At 40.2% G+C, this 12,318-nt stretch overlaps 1 protein-coding gene across 5 annotated transcripts in view; it reads left to right on the top strand.

Annotated features, from left to right (window-relative positions):
* The window catches only part of LOC112220751 (mitogen-activated protein kinase 9), a 35,876-nt gene that overhangs the window by 18,600 nt on the left and 4,958 nt on the right, over positions 1-12,318 (top strand). For 2 of the 5 annotated variants that reach the window (XM_024382621.2, XM_024382622.2), the window contains exons 7-11: positions 8,158-8,229; positions 8,575-8,757; positions 9,191-9,315; positions 10,866-10,929; positions 11,045-11,113. In XM_024382621.2, the coding sequence (XP_024238389.1) occupies positions 8,158-8,229; positions 8,575-8,757; positions 9,191-9,315; positions 10,866-10,929; positions 11,045-11,113 (513 nt within the window). Of the gene's footprint in view, positions 1-4,107; positions 4,180-8,157; positions 8,230-8,574; positions 8,758-9,190; positions 9,316-10,865; positions 10,930-11,044; positions 11,114-12,318 lie in introns of all 5 variants that reach the window. The other 3 variants (XM_024382624.2, XM_024382623.2, XM_024382625.2) reach the window with 3 other exon arrangements.

The following is a 12,318-nucleotide window of genomic DNA, read 5'->3' as shown; positions in this document are numbered from 1 at the left end:
GTCGCTAAGTTCAAGGGGGCCGAATACTTTCGCAAGGCACTGTATATATTTCAAATTGGCTTATACTCCCCTATCATCTTGGCGAACTCACTGCAGAGTTACAGGTCAGGGAGTCAGAGGTCTTGTTCTGCCCTTATTTTGCGTTCCCATGCAAAACTAGACAGATAGCTAACAACTAAATCTTCAATAAAACTCCCACGGTGTGACTTTTCTTAAATGAAATTATTGAAAACATTTATGTTGTGAAACTGCAGAATACAGAAAATAATATTTAGTATTCAATTCAAATTGACATATTGTAGCTGTACATTATACCTTTCAAGTTGAAGTTGCATGAAAATACAAAGCACGTGCCAAGGTACCATGCATCTGGCATGACGGCAAACCATATAGCTAATTGTTACTCATATGGTAATTGACTAACTCCTTTCATTACCCTAATAACAAAGCATATTACGCTAGAAACAGTAACAAAACTACAGTATTGTATATTTTACAATTAGTTTGCATGACGCACGAGCAAAGTAATACAGCTGACGGCGTACATGAAAGGCAAGGCAATTTGTGTGAGTAAATGCAACCAACCAACATTGATATGTCAGCAACTCTATCAATAACAAGATTATCACCACTAGCTAAATGCTTGAATCGAACTTACAAACAAATATTTTCAGAGGCTGAAGCGTGACAAGAAATAACTAGACTGAAAGACCTGCACCTTAGCGTTGTTTTTAGCTGCTTCTATGCGTGCAGAACGAATTCTCTACTTCGTTTGCGTACAGTCTTTCTAAGTACCAGAAAGCTCCACTAGGGGTGAATAACACCATGGAACACAATGAAAATCCATCTTAACCATTAATAAAATTATTTGTTACCTTTTTTTTCGTAAAAAAAAATGTTTTGCCCCCTTTTCTCCCCAATTTTGTGGTATCCAATTGTTAGTAATTACTATCTTGTCTCATCGCTACAACTCCCATACGGGCACGGGAGGACGAAGGTCGAAAGCCATGCGTCCTCCGAAACACAACCCAACCAAGCCGCACTGCTTCTTAATACAGCGCGCCTCCAACCCAGAAGCCAGCCGCACCAATGTGTCGGAGAAAACACTGTGTACCTGGCTACTGCGCCTGGTCCGCCACAGGAGTCGCTGGTGCGTGAGGAGACAAGGATATCCCTACCGGCCAAACCCTCCCTAACCCGGACGACGCTAGGCCAATTGTGCGTCGCACCACGGACCTCCCGGTCGCGGCCGGCGCGACAGAGCCTGGCCGCGAACCCAGAGTCTCTGGAGGCACAGCTAGCGCTGCGATGCAGTGCCCTAGACCACTGCGCCACCCGGGAGGCCCCATCTGTTACCTTCTAACACGATGGCAGCACAGGGCTAATCCTAAGGGAGAAATCCCAACCATCCAACAGACCCAGTCTGGTGATATGTGTTATTGAAGCAAGCCAAGAACAATGAGAAGACAACAGCAATACACATCACTTGATGTGGGGAAACCTCAATCCATTTGGATTTAACTGTCAACCATTACCAACATCTTTTTTTTCCCTTTTTACATGCAGGGATGTGAAGAAAATCAATTTGCGTATTTAGTCTTGTGCATCTTCAACGATTCTCTTTTTACTTGCTTTGCACCATATGTAACTTCCGTACATATTTAGTATCAGTGGCTGCAGACCACGTAGACATTTCTTACAAATGCTTAGACAGCTGTCAGTGGGGCTTTCCATGGTACCGTTATGCCCTTGTGCTAGTTTTCTCATAAAACTTGTGAATAGCCTTCTCTCTTTAAGACTATGGGTACCCTTTTTATGTGTTACTCACCTTGATTTTATTTGTCATCATATATTTTTATTCAGATTCCTTAACCTCTTGATGCTACCCATCCCGGATCCGGGATCGTGACTACGGCTCAAGCTCATTAGCATAACGCAAAATGTGAAAAATATTCTTAGACATATTTAACCTCCACACCTACACAAGTCCAATAGCTCAAATGAAAGATAAACACCTTGTTCATCTACCCAGCAAGTCAGATTTCTAAAATGTTTTACGGCGAAAACATAGCACACATTTATATTAGACCACCACCGAAACAAAATGCAAGCGGCGGCCATTTTGTCCCAGAAAATATAAAATTTAAAAGTAGGATTAAAAATAAATAATTCACTAACCTTTTGAAAATCTTCATCAGATGACAGTAATATTACATGTTACACAGTACATTTTTTTTTCAATAATATGCCATTAATATCCATAAATCTCTGTTTACAATGACGACATTTCAAAAAATGCTACTCAAAATGTCCGGAGAAATTATGATAGCTCGGACAGATAACGTCAGATAACAAGCAATAAACATGACTAAATATACATGTTCTACATATAGTTACAAAGATACACTTCTTCTTAATACAACCGCTGTGTTACATTTATTTTTAACGTTACAGAATTCGTTCACTAGTCTATGCTATGAGTCGGCGCTCAGATATTAGCAGTGTCTCCTCTACGTTTGGAGTCCACAGAAACCCAAAATAACCACATAAATATTCCCTTACCTTTGATGTTCTTCGATCAGAAGACGTAGAAGGAGTCATACTTACCCAATACATCGTTTGGTTTCAAGTTGTGCGTCTTTGTATTAGCATATGCTAACAGCTTCAGCTGAAATGCACCCAAAATAACTTCTGCTCCTTCTGGTCCCGCACTCTTGCGCAATCAAACTTCAAAATTACATATTATATGTTGACTAAACTGGTCAAACTAAGTGCAGAATCGAGCAAAATGATGTTTTTATCATGTAAAACAATGATCATCGCGAACAAACGAACCGGCTTCAACTGGTGTCTATTGGAAAAGAACGTTCCCCAAATCGGCCGCGCGCAATAGAGTGCATGTATGTGAGAGTGAACGCCAAAGGATGAGGGAGCGCGAAATTCAAACAATGAACGTGCCAATTGAAAGCAGACATCGCGCTGAACAAATACATACTGTTCCCAGATCGGTAGCTGCCTGGGAAGGGTGGGGGCGATGACGTCAAAGTTGACCCAACTTTTCTCTTGACAAAGAGAGTTTGGGAGAAAGGCTGCCCTGAGAGTTCTGCTTTACATACAGACATAATTTAAACGGTTTTAGAAACTTTAGAGTGTTTTCTATTCAATAATTATTATTATATGCATATATTAGCAATTTTGGAAAAAAATATTTTCAGTTTACTATGGGCACGCACTTCCTCCAACGGGGGCAGTATTGAGCCATAAGCTCAAGAGGTTAAAATGGACTTGAATGGACTTCCTTAAATGGACTTCCTTTAAATGGACTGAAATCAGTTGCTGTCCCTCATTTGTTCGCGGATGATGTCTCCTGGGCAGCTCACAGTAAGGGTCTGGGCGGGTCTCATCTTTTGGTCAAAAGGGAAATTTACCCTCAGGCTTCATAAAATGTGCCACCGGTTTTCTTCGCAGACCCCCAATGGAAATTCTTACACAGGGACACTAAGTCAATCTTTAAATGAATCATTGTTTATTATCAGTGCGCTGGAGTGGTTCCAACAAACTTAATGCACCAAGTACACATGTCGATTAGGAGCTCTAACTGGGCAGTCCCGTTATATACTGACAAGTTATATTTGCATGATTTAGCTTATTCATAATTCATGTTTGCTTCATTCATGTGACGACCAATACTGGATCATGCATGTGACAGACCAATACCTTACAAGGCTTCTTCTCTCTAAGCTGAGACCTTGAAACTGAGATATCCCTTTCTCTAAACAAGGTTCTGGGCGTACTGCCAAATTGCAGATACTGATAGTGAGGATTTGTTCAATCAGTCACTTGCATGAACACAGAAATTGGTTATTAGTAAAAAAAAATGTCCATCACAGTGGGTTGGTTTTAAAATGGAGTGCTGTTGGTCATGTTTGGTGTGTCCAAGGACCTTTGATGGGTTGGATAAATCTTTTTATTGATCATAGTTAGTGATTCTACTAAACTATTGTGGTGGCTGATCAAGGTTAGAGAACAAACAGTGACTGATCATGCTGTTCTGATCATACCGCTTGATCATGTTTCCATTGATGATGGTTCTGTGCTGCTCTGCAGTTGACCTGTGGTCTGTTGGCTGCATCATGGCTGAGATGATTGCACACAAAATCCTCTTCCCTGGAAAAGACTGTATCCTTTATGCGTGTGAGAGCGTGCGTGTTCGTTCCACTTATGACACATTACTCTGATTATGAGAATTTGTATGTAGCAGTGTTGCATAGTGAATGGTATTCCATTTATGTTTTTGTTTTATCGGTGTACAGTAGTCAAACCTACTTCCTGTGTAGGAAGTTAAGGCACATTTTTCCAGTGCATTAGATTCCAATTGACCTTTTATCAAAGGAGAATACCTCTAAGTCTTCATCAGGGCAGAAATACAGGGGAGGGGTTTATGAACATTTGTTAAAGGCACACAGTCCAAAGCAAATACTATCCACGCCCTGATCACATCCTATTGTACCAGCTACACACACACACACACTCAGGGTTTGCTTTAGCCAGAACTCAGGGTTTGCTTTAGCCAGAAATATCCAGCTTTTGGCCTTCATTTTATAAAAATAAAAAAGTTAGTAAACACAGTTGGCGCCAGGCTGGGAGAAAAAAATCCATTTGTGAAATAATGCTTTTTTTGTTGCCTATTCGCAGTGGTGGACAAAGTACACAATTGTCATACTTGAGTAAAAGTAAAGATGCCTTAATATAAAATTTACTTGAGTAAAAGTATTTGGTTTTAAATATACTTAAGTATCAAAAGTATAAATCATTTTCCATTCCTTATATTAAGCAAACCAAAAATATTCATTTACAGATAACCAGGGGCACAATCCAACATTTAGACATAATTTACAAACGAAGCATTTGTGAATAGTGAGTCCACCAGATAAGATGCAGTAGGGATGACCAGGGATGTTCTCTTGATGTGTGTGAATTGCACCATTTTCCTGTATTCATAATGTAAAGAGTACTTTTGGGTGCCAGGGAAAATGTAGAGTGAAAAGTACATTACGAAAGAAAATAATGTAAGTTGTCAAAAATATAAATAGTAAAGTACAGATACCCCCCTCCCCCAAAAACGACTTAAGTAGTACTTTAAAGTATTTTTAGTGAAGTACTTTACGCCACTGCCTATTTGTTGATGTAAATACATTTGACCAGCCATGCTTATCGGTCTATGGGGCAATTTGCATAATTCTATTGGAATTTAATTGGTACGTGTGTATATTCGTTATGCAACTTATTTATCACACGTGATACAGGGCCTTTTGAGTGGAAAATCTGTCAGACAGTGCTTTTATAAGTCCAATTATTGCCAACAATTCTAAATGCAATCACGTGTTAAATAGTTCTGTGGCCACGATTTTTAAAAATAACTTTTTATTTCTCAACTGGTAATTTGAAGCACGCTTCCCATTCACTATTTAAATGCATTGGCAACGGAAGTCAGGCTTCATCAGCGCGTCACACACCACTTAGCAATGAGCTGGAAGCAGTATGCCTTTTGAAAACGTATACCTACTTAAAACCTTTCTGGGATATGTGGGACGGTAGCGTCCCACTTGGCCAAAAGCCAGAGAAAATGCCAAATTCAAATCAATTCCTATAAAAAATCAAACTTTCGTGAAATCACACATGTAAGATACCAAATTAAAGCTACACGAGTTGTGAATCCAGCCAACATGTCAGATTTCAAAAAGGATTTTCGGCGAAAGCAAACAATGCTATTATCTGAGGATAGCACCTCTGTAAACAATGAGAGCGCATATTTCAACCCTGCAGGCGTGACACAAAACGCAGAAATAAAATCATGCCAAATAAATCATGCCTTTGACGAGCTTCTACTTATGTCCCATAAACATCACAAATGGTCCTTTTGTTCGATTAATTCCGTCCATGTATATCCAAAATGTCCATTTATTTGTCGCGTTTGATCCAGAATAACACTGGTTCCAACTTGCGCAACGTGACTACAAAATATCTCAAACGTTACCTGTAAACATTGCCAATACATTTCAAACTACTTTTGTAATACAACTTTTAGTATTTTTTTAAAGTAAATAATAGATAAAATTTGAAGATGGGATGATCTGTGTTCAATACAGGAAGAAAACAGGTGCTAGCTTTCTGGTCACGTGCCTCTATCAAACAGTACACATGAAGTGACCCTCGTTTTGAACAGGGCTACTTCATTACACAAAGGAAAAACCTCAACCAATTTCTAAAGACTGGTGACATCCAGTGGAAGTGGTAGGAACTGCACCAAATCCCTTAGATCTGGATTCCCAATGAAAACCCATTGAAAAGAGTGACCTCAAACAAAACAAAAAATCTGAATGGTTTGTCCTCGGGGTTTCGCCTGCTACATAAGTTCTGTTATACTCACAGACATGATTCAAACAGTTTTAGAAACTTCAGTGTTTACTAATAATATGCATATCTTGTCTTCTGGGGATGAGTAGCAGGCAATTGAATTTGGGCATGCTTTTCATCCAAAATTCCAAATGCTGCTCCCTATCCTAGAGAAGTTAATTATTTAAAACCTGAACATTTTGCTACATATTATGAGGCATGTTTTACCTTGCTTCAAAGTAGCCTGGGCATATGCCATTGAAACCAAAAGCCTATTTATCTCATATTCTATTGGTTTTAAATTTCCTTCCATTGTCCGGTAGCCAAATGCCTTGTGCACATTACTGCGCTAATTATGTTAAGAAATAAGACTTTACATTATAAATTAATGTTATGATCTGTTCCATCTATTCATTGCTTTTCAATATTATTTTTGTTGCCTAGGCCTAGTGGTTGTATGAATTTGGGATCTATCTTCCCACAACTGTCCCAGAGACTGTTTGGGCTATTTATTTCTCGACAAGCTGGCCAATAGAATAGTAAACTTTTTTACTATGGGGAATAGTAGATTGCCATAGGCTCATAGGTGACGCATCCATAAGGCTAGGGGAATCTAAGCTTTCCCTAAGTAACTTAAATTAAATTGCCAAAATTATATAGCCTAATTAGCCTACTCCTGTCTATACAGAAATAAAACATTAGTTTTGCTCTTGCTGTAAAGAGAAGACAATGAAAATCTGTCTTTTAGTAACCAAATTCTCAACCTAATTGAACAGTAGGCCTATAGCTTATCTTATTAGCCCCAGCGGAGAGTGCGCCCTGCGCATGTTCACTCTTTATCGTTGTTCAGTCAGTGCCACTTAAGTTTGTTTTTGGACAATTTCCTCCAGTTTAGATGGACGTCATATTCTATTTGTGTCTCCCCTTCTCATAGGCCTATTAAATGGACAACGTTGTTTTGATTTATCTGTTTCGATGTCAGCAGAGTAGGCTACCCTGTAATTAGTCGTATTAAAAAAAAGATTCTGCTCATGTCTCCAGTCATATAAAGTGTAGTAGAATTGCATGAAATGTGTTTCTCCCGTGCAAAGAAAGAATAAACGTATCTGATCTAGCCTGTAACCCAGGACTCGCCGATATACACGTGGTCTTTTTTATATATTATTAGCCTAAATTATGATTTTCCAATCTACTCCTCACATTATGCATAGCCTACTATCTTACATAAGTCTGGAAATGCGATGATGCATTCAATGCTTTATTATAAAGGTGCATTTTTATGGTAAAAAATGTGCTGAGACTCAAACTCCGCCTTTGCATAGGCTGGTGATTTTTCTGTTCTTTACTCGTCTTGTTGGCTGAGGAAAAGTACATGTGGACAGTTATTCTGACATCTTCAAAGTGTCCAGTAAGGACACGCGTTATTTCATCCCCGACTTTCAAATCCAGAAAGCGAAACGGCTGTGTAAACTGATGAGCAGTGCTTCTAAGCATGCGAGAGGAGCCTGAAAGGCTGTGTGTTAAGTTAGTTAGTCTGTCCTTCCCATCCTGATGAGAGTGCTCTCTGAATGGAAATAGCCTGGAGTATGTCCCTAATCCTGCATTTTGAACCATTTCGTAACTAAAGCATTATTCTTCCATTTAACATATAATAATTTAACCACTGCCGTAAGTCTTCCTATGATTTTGGTGATTTGTGTTATAAAGACAACCAACCATATGTTTGAACATTGTGTGTTTTCATTTTCTTCCTGTTCCCAGTGGACATCTGGTCAGTGGGGTGCATCATGGGTGAAATGGTGAAGGGCAACGTTATCTTCCAGGGCACCGACCGTATCCTTCATCCACCTCTCTCCCACTCCCTCTTTTTTTTTCAATATCTCACTCCTCTTCATCCCTTTCCTCATCCCTCTGTCTCCACTCCTCTCTGGCACTTGATTCTTCCATTGTCTCCATAAGTATTTATACTTGGTTTGATCCACATGGACGATTGAGACCACCTCCATTGTGTTTTTCCTCAACCAGTAGACGTCACCTCCATTGATAATGAAAAAAAGAATGCCTCCGATTAGCATTTTATACTGGCTGCCTGTTTCACCTTTTCTAATGGGATTTTTTTTAGTTGATGTAATACACGCACATACACCCATGTTCTCCTTAACTGTGGTGCCTGTCCAGACATAGACCAGTGGAACAAGGTGATTGAGGTGCTGGGTACTCCCTCCATGGAGTTTATGAACCGGCTGATGGAGACTGTGAGGAACTATGTGATGAACAAGCCTCAATACCCAGGGGTGAACTTCGCTGAACTATTTCCTGACTGGGCCTTCCCCTCTGATTCCGAACACGACAGACTCAAGAGTAAGCTATCTCCCCTCTGACTTTTTTTATCTTACATTTTTTTAACTTTTCTTTTAGTTTTTGGTCCTAGAAGGCTCTAGTATCGCAGGCTTTTGCTCTAGCCCATCACTGCGTTACCAGATTCAGCTGACCAAAGCCTTAGTGATGAATAGATAAGCTGAAACTGGTGTGTTATTGATGGGCTGGAACAAAATCTCGCTCACATTGTAGCCCTCCAAGAGCAGGAGTGAAGAACACTATCCAGCAATATGTATGTTGCTGTATCAAAGTGATCTAGTTGAAAGCTGGATCCGTATTCTTATCTAACACCTTGTGTGGCCTTAAGCGGTCGCATAGACACCACGGGGTCTATCTTAATGAAATGATGTCAAGATGGCCTTGGTTGCTGTAGAAACAGTGCAGTGAATGTGCCATTCTCTCATTTCCATGACAGCGGGTCAAGCTCGGGACCTGCTGTCCAAAATGCTAGTGATCGATCCCGAGAGCCGCATCTCAGTAGAAGAGGCCCTGAATCACCCGTATATCCACGTGTGGTACGATCCAGGAGAGGCAGATGCGGTGAGTGGACTGTTCCACATTTTTGAGAGAGGGGATGTATATAGTCGAAGTCGGAAATTTACATACACTTAGGTTGGAGTCATTTACTTGTTTTTCAACCACTCCACAAATTTCTTGTTAACAGACAATAGTTTTGGCAAGTCGGTTAGGACATCTACTTTGTGCATGACGCAATAAATTTTTCCAACAATTGTTTACAGACAGATTTAATTCACTGTATCACAATTCCAGTGGGTCAGAAGTTTACATACACTACGTTGACTGTGCCTTTAAACAGTTCGGAAAATTCCCGAAAACAATGCCATGGCTTTAGAAGCTTCTGATAGGCTAATTGATATAATTTGAGTCAATTGGGGGTGTACCTGTGGCTGAATTTCAAGGTCTACCTTCAAACTCAGTGCCTTTTTGCTTGACGTCATGGGAAAATCAAAAGAAATCAGCCAAGACCTCAGGAAAAAAAAAATGTGTAGACCTCCAAGTCTGGTTCGTCCTGGGGAGCAATTCCCAAATGCCTGAAGGTACCACGTTCATCTGTACAAACAATAGTACGTAAGTATAAACACCATGGGACCACGCAGCCGTCTTACCGCTCTGTCTCCTAGAGATGAACATACTTTGGTGTGAAAAGTGCAAATCTATCCCAGAACAACAGCAAAGGACAAGGTGAAGATGCTGGAGGAAACAGGTACAAAAGTATCTATATCCACAGTAAAACGAGTCCTATATCGACATAACCTGAAAGGCCGCTCAGCAAGGAAGAAGCTGCTGCTCCAAAACCGCCATAAAAAAAGCAAGGCTATGGTTTGCAACTGCACATGGGGACGAAGATCGTAATTTTGGGAGAAATTTCCTCTGGTCTGACGAAACAAAAATAGAACTGTTTGGCCATAATGACCATTATATTTGGAGGAAAAAGGGGGAGGCTTGCAAGCCGAAGAACACCATCCCAACCGTGCAGCACGGGGGTGGCAGTATCATGTTGTTTGTGGTGCTTTGCTGCAGGAGGGACTGGTGCACTTCACAAAATAGATGGCATCATAAGGCAGGAAAATTATTTGGATATATTGAAGCAACATCTCAAGACATCAGTCAGGAAGTTAAAGCTTGGTCGCAAATGGGTCTTCCAAATGGACAATGACCCCAAGCATACTACCAAATACTAATTGAGTGTGTGTAAACTTCTGACCCACTGGGAATGTGATGAAAGAAACAAAAGCTGAAATAAATAATTCTCTCTATTATTCTGGCATTTCACATTCTTAAAATAAAGTGGTGATCCTCAGACAGGAAATGTTTACAAGGATTAAATGTCAGGAGTTGTGATCAACTGATTTTCAATGTATTTGGCTATGATGTATGTAAACTTCTGACTTCAACTGTGTGTGTATATATATATATGTATGTATGTGTGTGTGTGTGTGTGTGTGTGTGTGTGTGTGTGTATATATATGGGGAATACATTTGTTTGTGTCTGATATGTGTGTATATGGGGAATACATTTGTTTGGTCTGATATGTGTGTCACTGTGTTGTCTATGTTGTATCTAATAGCCTCCCCCACAGATCTGTGACAAGCAGCTAGAGGAGAGAGAACACAGCATCGAACAGTGGAAAGGTAGGTGGTGGCTCCCTCTAGGGACAGCACTCTCTCTCACCTGTTCTGATATGTTACGTTCACGCACAGTGTAGATGACTGTACAGGGATGAAACTAATCACTCTTTCTCCTCAGAGCTCATTTATGAAGAATTGATAGACTGGGAGGAGAGGAACAAGAACGGCGTGACGAAAGACGAGTCAGGTAATTCTTTACACAATACACAGATACAAGATCACATCTTTAATGTACAGGTTGTACTATATAACAAGTCCTGTAGGTCTGTTGTGTCTGTGACACAGTGGTGAATGTTAGTGGACCCGGCCCCAGGGTTGGGGTTAATTGCACAAATTCAATTGTAATTCAATTAAAATTCCAGTTTGGTCTTTGAATTCAGTTCCTCTCAATTCTAATGTTAAGTAAATTCCAAGATTGACATTCCCAATTCAATATTATCCCCAATAATTCCAAATTAGAATTCAAATCCCTCAGGCTTTCAGGCTGATCATGTCACTGTTCAGACAGCCTAGCTATAATGGAAATAAAAGTTTAAATGTTTTTAAACCAATTCTGCTGTCCATTTTTTATACTAAGTGGGAAATGTACAAATATTGAATTCCAAGATCAAAAAATTCTAACCGTCCAATTCAATTCCGTAACTTGAAGGTTGTTGAAATTCAAATTGAATTCAACGTAACTTCTCCATTTCAAGAAATGAATTGAAATTTCTAATTAAAATGGAATTGACCCCTGGTGGACCCTGCCAGGTATTAGGGATGGGCACGGTTATTCTCATATTCTAATATCCAAAAGGATGTAAGTATTCAAAACAACAAAAGAATTGGGCCTATTTTAACAATGAAAAAGGATATACAATGACATTTGAAATTCTTCATTAAATATAAACACAAATTTTAAAATGTAGTATTTATGTACGTACATGCATTGAGCTACTGCTGCTTCAGATGGTTTTGAAAGTAAATTGTTTACAGTTGCGAACCGTAAATGTAGCCTACAGTTCTGAGGATGCATAAAATTATTTTGTTTGAGTTATCTTATTTTTTCTCTCCCCAATTTCGTGGTATCCAATTGTCTCACCGCTGCAAATTCCATACGGACTCGGGAGAGGAGAAGGTCGAGAGCCATTCGTCCTCCGAAACGCATGCCGCACTGCTTCTTGACACAACGCACATCCAACCCGGAAGCCAGCCACACCAATGTGTTGGAGGAAACACCGTACACCTGGCGACCTGGTCAGCGTGCACTGCACCCAGCCCGCCACAGGAGTCGCTGGTGCACGATAAGACAAGGATATCCCTGCTGGCCAAATCCTCTGTAACCCGGACGACGCTGGGCCAATTGCGCGTCGCTCCTGGACCTCCCGGTCGCGGCCGGCTGCGACAGAGCCT

The sequence above is a fragment of the Oncorhynchus tshawytscha genome, linkage group LG21 (genome assembly GCF_018296145.1).
Source record: "Oncorhynchus tshawytscha isolate Ot180627B linkage group LG21, Otsh_v2.0, whole genome shotgun sequence".
Lineage (NCBI taxonomy): Eukaryota > Metazoa > Chordata > Actinopteri > Salmoniformes > Salmonidae > Oncorhynchus > Oncorhynchus tshawytscha.
Note: the sequence above shows the minus strand (reverse complement) of the source record. Positions and strands in the feature narration are given on the sequence as shown.